Source organism: Macrobrachium nipponense, chromosome 36 (genome assembly GCF_015104395.2).
Source record: "Macrobrachium nipponense isolate FS-2020 chromosome 36, ASM1510439v2, whole genome shotgun sequence".
Classification (NCBI taxonomy): Eukaryota; Metazoa; Arthropoda; class Malacostraca; order Decapoda; family Palaemonidae; genus Macrobrachium; species Macrobrachium nipponense.
In genome coordinates, this window is record NC_087220.1 from 50933321 (window position 1) to 50952417 (window position 19097).

The 19097-nt window shown below is 37.6% G+C and overlaps 1 protein-coding gene across 4 annotated transcripts in view; it reads left to right on the top strand.

Moving 5' to 3' along the window:
- Positions 1 to 19097, top strand: part of LOC135203640 (proline dehydrogenase 1, mitochondrial-like) — a 104860-nt gene extending 85763 nt beyond the window's left edge. For all 4 annotated transcript variants that reach the window (XM_064233478.1, XM_064233479.1, XM_064233480.1 and 1 more), the window contains 6 exons: positions 1161 to 1225; positions 10061 to 10423; positions 11897 to 12139; positions 12391 to 12531; positions 12899 to 13043; positions 13300 to 19097. In XM_064233478.1, the coding sequence (XP_064089548.1) occupies positions 1161 to 1225; positions 10061 to 10423; positions 11897 to 12139; positions 12391 to 12531; positions 12899 to 13043; positions 13300 to 13523 (1181 nt within the window). In that variant the 3' untranslated portion in view covers positions 13524 to 19097. The remainder of the gene's footprint in view (positions 1 to 1160; positions 1226 to 10060; positions 10424 to 11896; positions 12140 to 12390; positions 12532 to 12898; positions 13044 to 13299) is intronic.

The window sequence follows — 19097 nt, forward strand, 5'->3', positions numbered from 1 at the left end:
AAAAAATAAAAAATAAATAAATAAATTAAAAAATAAATATCTCGTAGGAGGGTAGTTCCGTCCGTACACCGAACGCGCAGGACTGTAAGCATTACTGAAGGTCCTTTTCAGCGTCCGTTCGGCCCCTAGCTGCAACCCCTATCATTCCTTTTACCGAACCTCCGCTCATATTCCTCCATCTGACTTCCCATCCTCTTCTAAACAACTGTCGTGGTTTTTCTCCTATTATACCTTTGTTACCTCTGACTCAAGTTTCCTCTCGACGCTGAATGACCTCGTAGGTCACAGCGCTTGGCCTTTGACCTGAAAGCTATTTTCTATTCCGATCAATAAAAAGAATTTATTTCGGAATTGGAATTCGATGTTGAAATCATTCTGTCGAGTGGAAATCGGAAGCCCTAATTATGTAAAGCGTTTCGGAAATGAGAAATATCAAGAGATGATTGTAAAATAGGAAGTGGAAATGATTAAGAAGGGGAAGGATGATTGAATCTCCCCTTTTATTATTAGTTTTGCTTTGTGGGATTTAGCATTGAATAATTATATATATTATATCTATAATAATATATATATATCTATATAATATAATATTATATGAATTATATATAGATATATAATATATAATATATATATTTTATTATACACACACACGTTATAAGTTTCTAAGTATTTGTATATTGTAAAATATATATATATATATATATATCTATATATATATATATATATTATATATAGATATATTATATATATAGATATTATATATATATATATATATACACACGAGTTTTTATCACATCACAGTGATGTATATGTGTATATACATATCATATATATATATATATATATATTATGTATGCCATAGAATGTAATAATAATAATAATAATAATAATAAAATGAATAATAATAATAATAATAACAATAATAATAAATAATAGCCCTTACGTAGCCGTTCTGGTATTCAAATCTTTGTCGAAAAGTCCGTAGAGTTATATGGTCATTGTTTTATAACAACAACAAATAATTTATAAAATTTTACAAACCACCTTACGCGATATTTACCCGACACTCGCCTGTTATGATTGTGCCCGTGGAAGTTATAGGTGTTATCTATAACCTTATCTATAACCTCTTAACGACAGCTTTTCGTTTTCTATTGCAGATGCGACGCATGGGACGGGTTTTGCTGCGATTAAGATGACAGCGCTCGGGAGACCTCAGTTACTGGTAAGAGTGAATTATTATTATTATTATTATTATTATTATTATTATTATTATTATTATTATTTGTGTGCTGGAACCATATAAAGCACAGTTATTTTTTTAATGTTTTGAATGGTGTTTCCGAAATTCAATTTTCCAAAAACTGGTCAAATTGCTTAGATCTCTCTCTCTCTCCTCTCTCTCTCTCTCTCTCTTCTCTCCTCCTCTTCTCTCTCTCTCTCTATCTCTCTAAGTTAGCATTAACAATCCCCATGTACACATTTCATATTTCATACACGTCCGAATATGGATATATGGTGCTTACTAAGTGAAATAATTAGACCTTACGTCTATTTATTATAATCCCAAGTAGGGCGGGCTAGTGCCGTCAGTGCACCTCACTGTATGCTGTGTAGGCATTAGTGAATGTTCTCTGCAGCGTCCCTGTGGCCCCTAGCTGTAACCCATTTCATTCCTTTTACTGCACCTCCGTTCGTATTCTCTTTCTTCCATCTTGCTATCCACCCTCTCTAACCTCCTTTACGGCCAATTTCCTTTCTAGCTCTGAATGACCTCGTAGGTCCCAATGCTTGGCCATTGGCCTAAACTCCGTATTCCATTCCATCCCTAAATATTATAATGGACTTAGGGACCTAGGCTTAGTGTATCTCCAAAAGACGACGTGACATAGATTAAAATTTTATGGTGAAGAGACCTTGCTCGTGACCTTTGTAAATGGGAGATGCCTATTGGTCGTTTCGTGTGTCACGTGACGTCATCGCCTTTTAAGCCTAAAACCTCACGATGTTTTCACAAAGAATTTCTCTCTCTCTCTCTCTCTCTCTCTCTCTCTCTCTCTCTCTCTCTCTCTCTGCCCTTGACTTACATAAATCTGGCTGTGTCGTGATATTGTTATAGAAGGGGTCACTAGTTGGTGTTTATAGCTGAAACTCCCAGTAGCGTGATGGTGTGACGCCAGTTTTAGTAGACATAAATCAGTCAGTCAGTCGAAGGGCATGAAAGGTTAGGTGTGTGTGTGTGTGTTTGTATGCGAGATGGAATTATTATATTAAATAGTGTAAGGTAATGGAAGAATGGAAGACAACGCAAAATCGACATATTTGTCGTGTTAGTGAATTCCTCAATAAATGCTGGATAAAACTACTTATGATAGTACTTTGAGAGAGAGAGAGAGAGAGAGAGAGAGAGAGAGAGAGAGAGAGAGAGAGAGAGAGAGAGAGCATCTTCGACCTCCTAAAAGGGAATTAAAAAATATTTAATTCCGGGAAAAAAGGAATGTTCTGATTCCAACTGGCATTTTCTCTTTATAACGAAGTGGAAATTCTTGAGAATTGAAGGGTGAGAATGCCAATTAATTTTTAAACAAGGCGTGATCCGACCTCTAGCTTACTCGGGGCGCATGCTAAGTCAAATAGAGCGTTATTTCCCAAACAAAAATTAAAATGAATACGCTATATTTGATTAGAAATTGTTCTGTACTGTTTAATTGATTAACGCGCATTATTTATTTTTTTACATTTGCATTCTTATATAAAAATCATAAATATCCTATCCTAAAACTCTTTTGCAGACCCTTTTAGGCTTCTCCATTGACCTTTCCTACCCCCCAACAAGAACAACAACAACAACAACAACAACAAATTAGTTTGTAGGCTTACTGCCCGAGTAAGCGAAAATAGAGCCTTTAATGACTATCCGATATAAATCACGCCCCCGCCCCCGCCCACCCACCCACCCAGCTCTCGATAACGGTCTTATCTCCTTCGGAAGCTCTCTCACGGCTTTTCCTCAGCCGTTAATTCCATTCTCTCTCTCTCTCTCTCTCTCTCTCTCTCTCTCTCTCTCTCTCTCTCTCTCTGGTAACCTTTCATAATGGAAGTTTCGACTATGGACCAAAATAGAGAAGACTTCCTCTATAACAGTAACATGAGAAAGGCAGTAAATTTATATAGGTCAGAGAGAGAGAGAGAGAGAGAGAGAGAGAGAGAGAGAGAGAGAGTGATTGTGTGTCTGTAACTGTAAATGAATGCTGAACTTAATTTCCCCTCATCAGCTGCTTTGAGAGTTCCCCAATACTTTTCCCGTCCACTCGCCGCTGTAGCCCCTCGGTCAAAATCCCTCTCTCGCTCTCCCGGTCTTATCTTCGTCCTTTGCCGGTCCATCGCCTCCCAGATTATCATTTGGGCTTTTGTCCAACTCCTCTTCCAGGACCGGAGTGAATTGCCTTGCGAGATTGACTCCCACACTACCCGAGGTATCCTTCTAGCCTGCGAAGACGCGAGACGTATAATATTTTGCACTCTTTGCGGACGACTCTCTCTCTCTCTCTCTCTCTCTCTCTCTCTCCTCTCTCTCTCTCTCTCTCTCTCTGATCCTAGAATTGTATCTGCTTTCGATATGATCTAGATCTCCTTGGATTGCACATCCAATTCTCTGGCAGCAGATGTGTTCAGGGATAATTCCCTAAATGATGTAGGGGATTTTCCCCGAGTTCATTAGTCAGTGGATTAGATATGACGTCACTGATTTGGAGATGTTACGCGTCCAGTTACGTACACTCTTTCTATAGAGGGATTTAATTTTAATGTGCTGACGCCATTGCCATAAATGAATTTTAAGAAAACTGAGCCACACGTTTCCATCGGAAAGCAACGTTCATTTTGTAGCCGCCTTCGTCATAGCATCGATTCCACCGATAGTTTACTAAAAATAAGTAGTCTTCCCCTGTCACGTAACCCCTATAAATCTCCCTGTTTGGAAACCAAAGTTCCGTGCGGCTGTTAGGCTGCCAACTAGCACAATAACTTTATTCCTCTCGCTCCTCTCATCTCAACTCGCTCTCTCTCTCTCTCTCTCTCTCTCTCTCTCTCTCTCTCTCTCTCTCTCTCTCTCTCTCTCTTCACGAACATCATTACGAGAGGAGAGTCCTTTTGACCTTCCGTGACCTCCAACCGGCCCGTCCCACATCGGGACGACAGCGATATACCCGGTAGAAGACGCAGCAGTTCCCTTCGGTAAGGGAATATCACATTTGTTTTGAAGCCTGGAATTGTGAGGGGAGTTCCCCGATGCGTGATCGGTAAATGTCATTTCGTAACCTGCCCCAGTCTGGGACGATGTCCGTGTTAGCTCGGTGTCCCCTTTATTATACAATACGGCCTCTGCTTTCCTTTTATTTAACCTTTTCGTCTCTCATATATCTCTGTGACACTATCAGGAACGTTCATTGCTCCATCTAACTGGGTTTTTATATGCTTATTCGCTCTCATAACCTTTCTCTTGCTCGCTTTTGCACTCGACTTTCTATCGCAGTTTCTCTTCACTGCCCTCAGTCCCACGCAAGCGCCTCAGTGGCGTGCGTGATCGGTATGGTCTTGACCTGCCACCGCGGTGGCCGCGAGTTCGATTCTCGGGTATTCCATTGAAGTGTGAGAGATGTTTATTTCCGGTGATAGAAGTTCACTCGCGACGTGGTTCGGAAGTCGCGTAAAGCCGTTGGTCCCGTTGCTGAATAACCACTGGTTCCATGCAACGTCAAAACACCATACAAACAAACAAACAAACGATCAGTTCCATGCTATTTTGCATGTCTTGTGCAAACGTCAGCCATTGCACTCATTCATGACCAGTTTTTATATCTGGCAGCTCTGCATACACGTGTTAAGCCATTTCTGTGACGCACAAAAGACGCACCAGCATAACTTAATTCTGTATCTGGTTCCTGTGGGTATAACGATTCTGCCAAGTTGATCTGCTCAGTGTTCTTCGTTTGCGTAAGTTTTACATTACTTTCGTCCCCCGTGAATCATCCGCCTTATGTACTATATGTGATATTACGTGGCTTTCTTTCGAACGTCATCGTTTGAAGTCTTCGATGACATCTTTTGGCAGTCGTAGAAAAGAATTCCCCCGGAATAGCAACCATTTTTACTTTCTTTTTATTTTTTCAAAGAACACCAGTTCTCTCCCTCTCTTGCGCCATCTTGAAATGGTGCCAGAGCTTTTGAGTTGTGGCGGCGATGACTGTTGCATGAACTCTCTCTCTCTCTCTCTCTCTCTCTCTCTCTCTCTCTCTCTCTCTCTGAAGAACGATTACGAAAACTGATTATGGGCCAGCCGGTTCTTATTCCTTCATTTCTCAAGGGGTTTCGAGAGGGGCGGGGCGGGGGCGGGCGGGGGGAGGGGGACAGTTGTTGATGTCACAGGAAATGGTTACGTGGCGTTTCTTCTCTTCTGCCAAAAAAAAACAAGAAAAAGTCTTCTGGTCATGTGTTTATGTATATATTTATTTATTTGTTTATTTACTAACAGTTTTACACATGTTTTGAAATTGGTAGCGTGAACGTTTATTTTATGCAACATTGCACTTAAAACTTCCTAGTGACGACTCCTTTGCATAGAATGTCCCTGCAATACTTGGTCACCCTCTGACTTCATATCTTTGTTCAGTCGATGACGGTAATCAATTTTGTCTCCTTGATGTAAAAATCCTTCGGCACTTTGTGTAGGGTCTTGTGTAAACAATACACACGCTCATACACACGGGGTGTTCTCGAGTATACCCGTGCAGGGCGAAGGAATAAAACTAACAGAATCAGGAGCTTGGCTAAGGAAATAGGAAGATAGTGCGTGGTGAAGTTGTAAAAACATAGAACACAAGACATGTAAGTGAAGCGTAGTATAGGCTATTTGAACCGAGAACAAGTTGTAAGTCAGGTGAGGAGCATTTAGATATTGCTCACCAAGACTACATAACAAAATACCGCTTGAAGTGAAGATCATGCAAGAAGAGTAGTGCCTCAGTGGCGTGATCGGTATGGTCTTGGCCTGCCACCTCGGTGGCCGCGAGTTCGATTCTTGAGGGGTTACAGATGTGTATTTGTGGCGATAGAAGTTCACTCTCGACGTGGTTGGGAAGTCACGTAAAGCCGTTGGTCCCGTTGCTGAATAACTACTGGTTCCATGCAACGTAAAAACACCATACAAACAAACATACATACATACAAGAAGAAAGCAAATTTAAAACAGAAATAAAGGGACTGATTCTGCAAGAGTTACGATACTGACGAGAAAACACTTATAAACAATTATAAAATACAAGAAGCAACTTATTAAGTAGCCCGCTAGAGAGGGAATCATCCCTTTAGAGGCTGTACATAAAACCAAAACAAGTAAACAAGTATACAGGTACACAAGAAGAAAGAGTAGTCACGAGAGAACTGACAGATAAGAAGGGTAGAAAGTAGAAGCTGCAGAAACTTATGAAAAAAAACTTTAAAGTCTACATTAACGAAGAGTAAGACAATTATGGCAAAAAGAAACCAGAATGTTAATGAAAGGGAGGGTGGAAGAATGGGGGTGACTGACTCATTTAATTATTAGGAAGCAAACGTGATGAATGAAAAGGGAAGAAAACGAAGGTGGCAGGATCTGTGCTGAAGGTTTGAGTGACAATACGAGTCTTGAAAGCTCAGAGCTGTAATGTACGAAAGGTTGAACCAACTCGCCTTTATGGAAGTAATGTGAATGTTGAGTGAAAATGACACTTCGGGCAGATCTGATGGGACAATCTGGGTCGTATGGGGGAAGAAAGGTTGATAAGGCGAGAAAATAAGAGATAGATGTAGTGAAAAAAGGTTACCAGTTATGAAATTATGAATATTCATGGCTTCATATAGGATTTGGAGGAAGAGAAGATTGTGAAAAATGTATAGAATTTGAAAGTTTTATCGGAAAGAGAGGAGAAGGGAATAGCGTTGCCTACATGATGGTCTTGAAGGAACAGGACTTAAAATCCAAGAAGCAAATGAGCACATGCTAATTAGAGGTGAGTGACGCACGTAATGTGTGATATTTGAGGTGGTGTTGGTGAGCCTCCTGTATAGGTATTTGGGACGTAGAAAAGTGGCCAGGGTTGCAACCCCACGCAACGTACAAGGATGAATGTATATGGACTATGGATAATCATATTGCTCAGTTCGGTTGAAAAGGAAAATGGTTGACTGGCGTTAAAAGAAATCTTATATTGATCAGTATTCATGGCTGACGATGATATTTCTCAAAAGGATTTAACCTGATAATTCTCTCTCTCTCTCTCTCTCTCTCTCTCTCTCTCTCTCTCTCTCTCTCTCGATTAGGTTCTGCCGAGTGAGGGATAGAGTTCCGCTTTAAGTGCTTATCTCGAGCGCTGGTTTGATCCTCGTCAGCTTTTTTTTTTTTTTTTTAATGGTTGATCTCACTAAGTTATGCCTTTTCCTTATTCATTCTCTTGTTGTTCCGTTCACTTCCTCCTCACGCGAGCGATAGATAAGAGACACTTGCCGGCTACCAATATCCTGTTTGTCAAGAGGTCAGCCACCTGGAATGATTACTACGTCTCTCTCTCTTCTCTCTCTCTCTCTCTCTCTCTCTCTCTCTCTCTCTCTCTCTCATACGATTAGGTGTCCCACCTTCCTTCCCCCCTTATTATCACGAGGGCTAAACGATTTAGCTCTGAAAAGGACCTACTACAGATTTTCAAGATGCTTAAGCTTAGTCTTTTGAGATGAATGTTACTCGTCACTCGAGATGGGGGATGGTGGGGGAATGAAGACTCGGGATTCGAGGATGGCTGGGGAGGAGGGGGAGGGGGAAAATGGTCTCTATATGTCACCTCCCCCGCAATACTTGGCGTCTAGCCAACCGGGAGAGAGATAGCGCTTTCGTAACTGGGTTTCCTTTTTCCATAACGATGTATGACGCAGGAAGATTTTGACGGGCCATTTTTTTATTATTGGTCTTTTCTTTCTCTTATATCTTTTCTCGTTATTGACAAGTCTTTGGTTGGAGATAACAGAGGTTTTACTGATAGGATGTGTGAACTTCTTCTCTCTCTCTCTCTCCCCCCCGTCTTTGTACCGCCCACGCGCATTCAAGTCCTTATTAAAGTCGCTAACAAATGCTGTCGAGTCTCTGCGTCATTTAGGCCTAAGAGCATTTGCATCTTGTTTCATTCAACTTTGCATCCTCTTGAAATCATTTTCGAAATCAACGACTGTCATCAATTTTGCATAGAGATGAGTCTGCGTTAGGTAGAATAAGAGGCCAAAGAGTGTACTCTCACACTGAGCGGGGGACATGTTTTAAGAATTGTTTTAGCATTGCGAAGAATTTGGCTTAAATCTTACTTCGATAGCGTAGTACTAAGTACATTCGGATAGCATTGTACTAAGCACATTGGAATGTAGATTATTTTTATTTATTTATTTATTCACCTTCGTGATTAAGAAGTAAATTATTAAATATCTAACACGATACACACGTTACAGATATACGTACAGTTTCACTCGGTTTCTGAGCGGACGCTGTCTGTTTATTTTCACGGAGTCGTTCTCTCTGCACGTATTATTCACCTGACCTCGAGCGCCATTGCAGACACCGGCGATATCACATCGCCGCTGTGGGTGGGCGGGCGGGTTGAAGAAAATCGAACGATCGTTTGGTGGGCGGGCGGGTGGATGGGTAGACAGGAGTGGTTTAGGAGTTGGGTAGCATCCAGGGAGGGAGTTGGAGAAGAATAAGAATAAGAAGAAGAAAGGAAAGGAGTTGAATGGCTATGAAAGTTACGGTGGGCGGTTGTGGTGTAGTGTTGGTGGGCGTATGGTAGGGCCGGTCACCTTTAACTTCCGTCCCGGTACTGGGGATGGAACGAGTTGCGTCTTCGAGGCATAAGTGCGTTGCGAACGTTCCTTTATGTCACGTCGGTCAATAAAAATAGGTCTACTATAGTTTTGCAACTTGATGTTAATACTTATGAGGCATCGTTCGATGAATATATGCTAAGAAAGCACGTTTTGAAACAGAACTCGATACTCGCCTATTCCGCAAGAGCTATGATACTGACGAAATAACACTGAAAGAATTATATAATATAAGTAGCACCTTATTTTGAAAACTCTGAAATATAAGAAGCACCTCATTTAGAAAACGCACAAAACGAGAAGCCAAAGTAGCTCGATACGAGTTGAGCACAATGAATTTGTTAAACGGTTACATCTCTTAGTTTATTGTTATTTATTATATTTTGTATATTGGCACAAGTGTTTATAGTAGGTAGTGTCTATAGGCCACTATTGTCGCACTAAAACCCCGTGATGTGGATGGAGATTGACTGGCCGTATTGAATCTGTAGGACACCGAATTATTATAGAAGGGAAGATGAATGGCTTAGTGAGCTATTGTCATAGCTACTTATTTATAGCAAGGAGGAGTAATTGAATTGTCTCCTGGATGAATGATTAACTACGGGAATGAGAGTCAATGAACTAACTGTACTACTGTTTTTAGAAATAGCATTCAGGAAACTGATTAAATGAACTGTGGGTTGTGCCTTCCTTAGAGTTTTATGCACATTTTACTTATTATGCCTCGGGTCAGCTGATGTTGTTATTTCACATCATTATTAACATTAACTTCTCTCAACAAACTTGAAACTTCATTCCTGGATGGTTCCTGTTCGTCTGATGCTACTAAGGGTAGTGTGTACAAACAACAAAGGTGCACTGTAGGCATTACTTAAGGTTACATTCCTTTTGCAGCACCTCCTTTCATATTCTCTTTCTTCCATCTTACTTTTCTCCCCCTCCTAATAATTATTTTATAATGCAAGTGCAAGTTTGTCCTCCTGTTACACCTTTCTAACCTTTTACTGTCAATTTCCGTTTCAGCGCTGAATGACCTCATAGTTTTCAATTCTATATTCAGTTCACTTCAAACAACAAAGTACAAGATACTCATTATTGTACCTCACCGCCTCCGTTTATTGCGTCATTAAATTCAAAATAATCTTTATTTCCACAGATGCAACTGTCAGAAGTCATCGCGCGAGCCCGCCAGTACTTCACCCAAGTCACTGGCGAGACAGGCCCCATCCTCTTGACCGACGTCAACACCGACGTCTTCGAGAAACGATTCAGGCAGGAGAACGTCAAGGTCGACGAACCTGCCGTGACGAAATGGCTGAAGAACATGACGTACGACAAGAAAGGGTTGATCCACATCTTCTCTTGGTCCGGACTCATCGATGCGAATATGCTCTTGAGCGACATGTTCAGAGTCCCCAACCTCAACACAGGGCAGATGGAACCCCTTATCTCCGCCCTCACCAGAGAGGAAGAGGAAATGTTCAAAAATATGATGCGTAGACTTCACACCATATTCCAGGTAGATTGGGGATTTCTGCAAATTATTTTTTGCACCTGATATCTTGACACTTTCTAATGGGTAGCTGTGACTATCTACTGTATAAATCAGTTTCATTGATGTTGAAATTAGACATGTCAATAAAATTATTCAGTTTGGGAACTTTAAGATAATACGTTAGTATTATAAAACAGGCAAAAATGCATAAAAAATTGTCCCATAAAACATTACTGTTGTAACGGTATTAAGGGATAGGGGCACTTTACAGTGTAAATCACTGATGTGTTTATATTGTCCTGCAATTAATACTTTCATAACTATTTTTATGGCATTTGTATTGAAAAGATGGTGTAATTGCATCTGTCAAATCAGATCATTTATTGGATTTTTTCATTGGCATGTGAAGGAGCGACATCAGAAACTTATGGGTGTCCTGGAGGAGTGGGGTTGTTATTGCTGTCAGTGGCCCCTGCATGGCACATTGTTTACATTACTGAAGCTTATTTTCATCATCCCTTTAGCCCCAGGTGGAATACTCATTTCATTTTTTTTCATTCCCTACCCAGGTTGGCAACTACTATAACTTTACCCTGTTCCATTTTCACTCCATTTGCCAGACTGGACGATAACAGAGCAAATTTGGCAAACTGTATGATAACAGAAATCTGACTCAGTGGTTCGCCTAAACTACTTTATAATAGTGATGCGCTCAGTGGTGAATTAGGGCAAGTTAAAGATACTGTCTCGATATGGGACAAAGCGTAGATTGCATTTCACCTTTCAACACGTAATTATTTTTTGTACGTAATTCATATGACAACAAGAACTTTTGTATATAATTCATATGACAATAAGGTTTTTTGTATGTAATTCATATGAAAATAAGAATTTTTTGTACTCTCTCTCTGTGGAAGATATGAAAGACTGCAGAACATCGGCGTGTGATTTAGTTAACAAGGAACATTTGATCCATTTCTTGACCACATTTCAGAAAACCAGTTCCACATTCCACTTCTTTGTTGTATTGTCCCCCGGGGGGCAGGTATAGTGCCTGTAATGCACTGTAGGCATTACAAAAGGTTCCTAGCAGCATAACTTCAATCCCTAGCTGCAACCCCATTTCATTCCCTTTGTTGTACCTCTGTTCATATTCTCTTCATTCCATCTTAGTTTCCACCCTCGTCTAACAGTTGTGACATAGTGCAACTGCTTTGAGGTTTTCCTGTTGTTGCACCTTGAAAACCTTTTTACTCTCAATTTCCATTTCAGCACGGAATGACCTCATAGACCCCAGCGCCTAGCCTTTGGCTAAATTTTGTATTCCATGCCATTTATTGTACTGTCATAATTGCTTCAGTAGTATAGTTGTCGAATTTGGTTTGTGGCAGTGGATTTAAGAGTCAAACACTTGGATGATCAAGAGTAAACGTTGGTAACAGGAGTTCGCGCGAGTTGCAGAATCACATCCTACTGAAACTTATTCTTTATTCACAGTATGCTATGGAGAGAGATGTGAGGGTGATGGTAGATGCGGAACAGACCTATTTCCAGCCCGCCATATCTCGACTTACAATGGAAATGATGAAGAAGTATAACCAGGACAAAGCGATCGTTTTCAACACATACCAGTGTTACTTGAAGGAAACCTTCAACAACCTTTCCCTTGATCTCGAACAGGCATACCGCCAGAACTTCTTTTTCGGTGCAAAGCTTGTCAGGGGAGCATACATGGAACAGGTAAAGTTTATTATCACTGTTATCATTAGAATAATTATTATTAAACCTCAGATGTTCTAAGAATATATTACTCCTTAATACAGTAACAAAAATTCAATGATCGTTTTTAAATTTTTTCCCATTCCATTTAGAAATATACATACACACATTTTTTTTATAAATTTATGTGGTTACTCTATCTGTGTTAGTATTTAATAGATGTCAAAAGTATACACTAATTATTTACCGTTTGCTTACTTTGGCAATTTCAGGAACGTGCCCGAGCACTAGAACTTGGTTATGAGGACCCCGTGAATCCAGACTTTGATGCAACCACTGAGATGTATCACGACTGCTTGAAAGAGTGCCTTCGACGTATCAAATTCAACAAGACTCTAGGCGAAACACAAAAAGTAAGTCCTTCTTATTCATTCTTTTAAATATTCACTATTTGGAAATAGTATCTCACACCCCCATTATTAGCTACAAACTTCATTTCTTTCAAAATGTGAATTTTTTGTTCAAATTTGTTTACCCAGTGAGATCTTGTCATCTGTGCTTATCATTACTTCATTTTCCAGGGGTTAAAGTGTCTGGGCATTTAGCCCAGACCTATTGTAAATTATTAAAATTATTGTAGTTGAGTAAATATCTTCAACAAATATACTTTAGGTCCATATCTAAATTTTGTATAATAAAAATTTGTGAAGAGTTGTACTAGCTAGCTGTTATTGTATTTTTCATATTCTACCACTATATTATGTACCATTTGTTTTTTAGATCGCTATTATGGTTGCATCACACAATGAGGACACAGTTCGATATACAGTACGAAAAATGGCTCAGTTTGGCATTCACCCACTGGATCGAGTAATATGCTTCGGGCAACTCTTGGGCATGTGTGATCATATCTCCTTGCCACTTGGTAAGAAACTGTTTCTCCTGTTGTAGTGTTTACTCGAGTGATAAAAATTATAGTTCTTGAATTTCCAGATGTTATTCTCTTTAGATTTTTGGAGCAATATACTTTATCATGAAAAAGTGACTATTGGGTGTAACTTGCTCATCTCAACTTTTCATCATTGTTATTCAATAATGTTTTACAACATACATAGCTTATTAGTAGCAGATCAGAATTCTGATTGCTGTAATATTAATCATTACCTCTTTTAATCTTACAGGCCAGGCAGGGTTCTCTGTGTATAAATATGTTCCTTATGGACCAGTGAACGAAGTCTTACCGTACTTGTCACGTCGTGCCACTGAGAACAGTTCAATCTTAGAGAAATTACAGAAAGAAAGAACGCTCCTGAGACGGGAACTTTGGAGACGAATTACAAAAGGGCAAGTTTTCTACAAGCCCCAGGGTGACTACATACCAGTTGGTGCCGTTCGGAAAGATTAAAATGAATGAGATATCAGTGCACTCAGTTAAAATCATCGACTTATTTAAAGCTGTCTTCTGCTATTCTTTTTCTCATTACCTTTGAAAAGTTATTCCTCTTTTTTTCCGTTTTTAAGACTGTGATGTTTATAGACATACAAGGAAAATAAGTATATATATAATTATAGGTACAGTCCCTTAAGTCACTTTGCAGGTTACTTCGTTAAGGATTTCTTGATCAAGTAACTCAAGCTTTATGAATGCAAAAGACACCACTTTTATTTTTAACTGCATACCTGTCTTCCATAAGTGGAATTACTTTTAAATGATAGCTTGCTGCCTCAGCAGGTATTAGAGGCATTTTACATCTTGCTTTCTGTTAGGAAGCCAAGAATTGAAATTCTGTGCTACCTGCTGCTCTCTGTCTTGAACAAGGTGTGAAAAGGCCAAAGTAGAGGAGAGAAACAGTTTTAATGAATGTGATGTTGATGATAAGATGAAAATTCGGAAGAGATCAAAATAGGGGTTGCTAGAACTGATGAGTCTGAGGCAGTTCATTTATTTTATCACCCTTGAAACTCAAATATCATGAACTTCGCATTCAGTCCCCAAATATTTTGTGATTAAAACTAGTGCAGTTGAGCAGATCTCTATGCCTTTCCTCAATAAATCAAAATTTAGAGTTTTCAAGGGTAATTAAGGAACATTCCTCTTTTGATGTGTAAATGTGCAGCAGACTGTTGATAGATGGTGAGCTATGTCAAGAGTATTTGTTGTGCTTACAATGTTTAGGTCTTTGGTTGTGATTCATTGTCTGTATCACAGCTGATCAGATTCAAAGGGTTAGATTTATTGAACTATAATCAGTGTAACGCAGCAGGCACAATTTTACGTGTGTAACCGGGGTATTAAAGAGCACAGCATATGACATGAATCTGGTCAACTGGGGCATAATCATTCTTGGTATTGTACTACTGGTTGTGCAACTATACCTTCAAACTGCTAGACAGTAGATCATTAAGTAATAAAATTGTACAATGGTTGGTCTATGGATTGCACTCTGTGTAGATTTGATCGCTCTACAATGTGAAAATTTCATGCTCCCTGAAGTATTTTGAAAGTAAAGTCAGCATTTTATTTTAATTTTGCTGCTGGCCTGGGTCCATATTAATCTAATAAATTAATAATTGCTTTAATGTCAGTCTTCTCTGTAAGAGTATGATAATGTCCATAACACTTTATTTTTCACTAGACTGCATTTGGCATGTTATGGTAAAATGGAAGCCAGGATTATAATTTGAATATTATCTTAATTGGAATTTACAGTAAAATGAAACTCCATTGCCATCCAGGTTTAGAAGCTCTAGTATTATGGATAACACACTAAAGTATATGATTTGCTGATCTTTATGACATGAGGTACAGTAATAGTATAAAGCCCAACTTTCTGTACTAAGGTTATATTAGAATTCTTGGTTGTCAGGAGTAGTAGTATTATCCACGAAAATAACAAAGCAATAAAGTCATGTTGACATATACTTTGATACGGAAATTTTTCACTCTTACAAGAGATCTTAGTGTTGTGCATAGGATATCATTTGTAAGAAATATTCTTTTGTAGTGGTCTTTTAATGGTTAAACTTTATTCATATAGTAACATCAGCAAATTAAGAAAAAAGCCTTTAATTATAATGTTTCACTTTAAGGGTATTCGAAAATTACTTTGTTTCAGAGTTATGATCTAGTAGTATTAGGTTTTTATTACACTTATAAGTACATATTCGAAAAATGTTTCAACCTTTCTTACAAAATGTTTTATGCACACCTTTTTTCAGCACAAAAGTTTAGATCAGTACAAAAGTATTTTACATATTTTGGGAGAAAGAGACTGCAAAAACCGGTAATGCATCTGTTAATATTAAAATGCTGAGTAAGATTGGTTCGAGTTCTGATCTACATAACTAAGCATTGCACAGCCCATTACAGACAAATTTAGGTCAATTGATAATCCACTGCTCACTTTGTTTGTATTACTGTTTGCTTGCCACAAGTAGTCCCTTATTTTCATGATTTTTTATCATTCAGATAATTTATACGCACTCATTTATAATAGTGTTTGTATTTTTCATAGTGTCTGTATATTTTTATTTCCCTGTCCAATAAGGCTGGAGCAGTGTATGCGTATGTGTGTGTGTGGAAGAAATATTTTCTTCTGCCTATTCTTGAGTAGTATAAAGGTAAATGATTGTGAAACAGTCTGGGAATACATACCTTAGCATTTTAGAAATTTACTGAACGATAATTTTTTAGCAGTTAATCTCAATACCGGAAAGAGGCAGATGTTCATAATCATTTACCTTTATGGAAACATAAGACTGAATGTTTGAGATAATGATCTGTACAGTAAGTTACAGATAATGTTTACAGTATATTTTGATTTACTAATTGAAGTCTGTTCTACCAAATGCTTGCCAATATTAGTAGTATAATGAATTACAGAAACGTTAAGGGCACCTTCTGATCCTAGAAGTATTTCAGTAATGTCAATTATTGGGGTTATTAATTTCATTAATGATATTGCATTTAAAAAGATGATTGCTGAATTTTTTAAGTTATTAATTCCTTGATCGAAAATCGCGTTTTAAAATAGTTTAGGGATCTAGTATGTAGAAATAGCAGTGGTGTGTCTATGACCACTTTTAATGCATTGGTATTCTTATGTTTTATTTTTTCAACACAAGAAACCTTAAATGTAAGCCTTCCCGACATTTACTTCTCAAGAATTGTACAGAATTGTAGAAAAAAGGCAGAGAAATTCATGTGGCTGTGCATAAAATTTGTTTTTTAAATTGTAAACTATCGAAAAGTGTTAATTACTACAGTGATTACTAAACTTTATGTATTTAGAGCAAGTCTTATTGTGCTGACCCCTGTGTATTGAGGTAATTTGTAATTAGCTAGAAATATTGTGGCTGTAAATGGATCAGGACATCTCAATGAAATCAATGGCCTTCAATCGCAACTGGCTTCCAACATTATAGGTGTACTCTATGTAAATAAAATAAAATGTTTATGATTTTTGTCAGGATGGATAGCATTTGCTGTTGATGTGAACAGATGGCTGAAATCTACCACATGGTGAATTCAAGATTAACAAGTTCCACCATGTTTGTAACATAAGGACAGTCCTTAATTAAGTTTAACCTTCTTCAACATTGTTAAAAGTTAAAAACTAATAAGTTCCTACTAATTTTAGTTAAATATTTTACCTGACACATATCTTTAAAGCAGTATCTTTAGAATAAAACTTGAATGAAATATAAATAAAAATAGAAGTTTGAAACTTCTTGTTAAGAGTAAGTGGCTACTTATGTTACAGACATGAGTGGAGATAAGTTTCAAAATATATATGCCATTCAGTGTTTTCAGGCATTATGTAAATTTCCTTCAGTAAGATCAAAGAATTATTTGTGGCATAGGTTTCTTTAAGCATGTTCATGCAGTTTTCTCATTTTTGTCAGAAATTTAAAACATGTTTAGTTGATAATATGCTCATGTTGATACTTCGTCTCATTAACTAATTGCATTATGCTCGCGTACTTAATTTTGTGTGACGGTAATTCAACTACTTCACAGCTTCTTTTTTTTTTACAACTAATAGGAGTCACCTTTTGTGTTACATTCTTATGTAATTGAGTCTTGGCATCATCATTGCTTACTATTTTTTATGAAATGTACTTGGGATCAGGCAGTGTGTGCATATCAGATTCTACTTTACCTTTATGCTAGAATCTTACATTGCTAGATAATTGCTTTAACTGATATGCAGTAATATCATTTGCTAAGCTTCTTCTAGCAGCTCACGTATTGAAAACATTGAAGACTCTCATAGCATTTACCACAATCACACATTCTTTTGCAAGTGAGGTATTCAAAAGTAATTGACCAATTTATTTTGCTTCGCCTTAGCTTCTCTTCTCTCTTTTTTTTTTTTTATTTCTTTCTTTTAGCATTGAAGTCCTGTAATGCACACTGTCAAATGTTACATTATGTTAAAAGCTTTTCATCTCAAAATAGTTTTCACAGCTTTTATAAATTAAAAATTGCCACTACCTTTCATACAGTTTGGCATATTTGTAATTTGTTTGAAGAAAGGTAATTTTTATTTGTAATCATCCAAATATTCTTTTTAAAAATACTTATTTTGTGAAGTTAGTGTCATTAGTATAATACAAAATTGGTTGATCTTCCATAGAGCTTTTCATGAAATATTATTTGCAGTGTTAAACTGAATAGACAATTCCAAATAGTTGTTGAAATTTTACTCTTACTGACATCAAAATATTTTCAAAAGTCTTACAATGCTTGTTGAATGCAATATAAAATTGATAACCAGTGTAATACATGTAATCAGGGTAAACGATGCCATGTTATGCTAATAACATCATACTGGAAATTAAGAAAAACTACTTGTCACTTCATTTATCAACAAGAACTTTGAGGCAAGGCCTTCGGTGGCCTGCAGTTAAATAATAATTACATTTTTAAGTGAAAATATATTCACTGAATTGTTACTGATTATTTAGTAAAAGAAAGGGATTCCAACTTATTTTTGTAACAACTAAAATGGATGTGGAAACACTCGTTCAATAGATCAGAGTATTTTTTGTTGCCTTTCATATGCCAGACTGAATGAAAAATATGTATTAATTTTTTTAATCTCTTACAACACGACTTAGATCACCTGGAAAGTTTTAACTCTTATTCAGCAAAGTAAAATAAACAAATATATACATACAAATATATATATAAATATATATATGTTAGAGTGCTTGTAACATTCGTTGGTGAGACTGTGGCACAGACTATAGATGCTTTAGGTGCCTTTGTCAGACATAGTGCATAAGTGTCGTAAGCAAAAAAGAAATGTACATAGTAGTGTGTTTGATCAAGTCTGAAGTGCATTGTAGATAGACTGAGACGAGAGAATGTTTTAGATGCAGATGAATTATAAACATTTTCCGTATATGGGAAAAACTGGATCTCGCTCTTCAATTTTCCCAAAGCTCGGTCATTTGAATGGTACAGTGAATGTTCGTTAAAAGTACATGATGATGAGAGTAAATTATGGACACTTGGATTTGAAATTAATAAGAGTTGAGCAATGCCATGAATCATTCACCAGCAAAAATCCACAGGTCTGAGTTATCTGAGTGTGTGTGTAACACACAGAATAATTGTCAGCAATTGTTAGATATTTGAAACTTGCAAGTTTTAGTGGTAATTGATTAAAAATGTTATTCTGAGATTCAGAGTTGTAAATATAAATCTGTCCATTTTTTCAGGATTCCATATTTTAAGTTTCCACTAAAAAAACAATGTAAATTATCAAGAAATCTAAATAGAATTGTGAATACTGTAGTATTTGGCTTAGGTCATAGTGGAGTGTCGTGTAAGATGGTAAGAGCGCAAAACACTGCATATGCTCTCACCTCATACGCCCTCCCAAGTAAGCTGAAGAAGTGACAAGGCTGGTGATTTCTGGCAGCTCAGATTGTATATAGTCTAGATTATGTCAATAAAAATTAAAATATG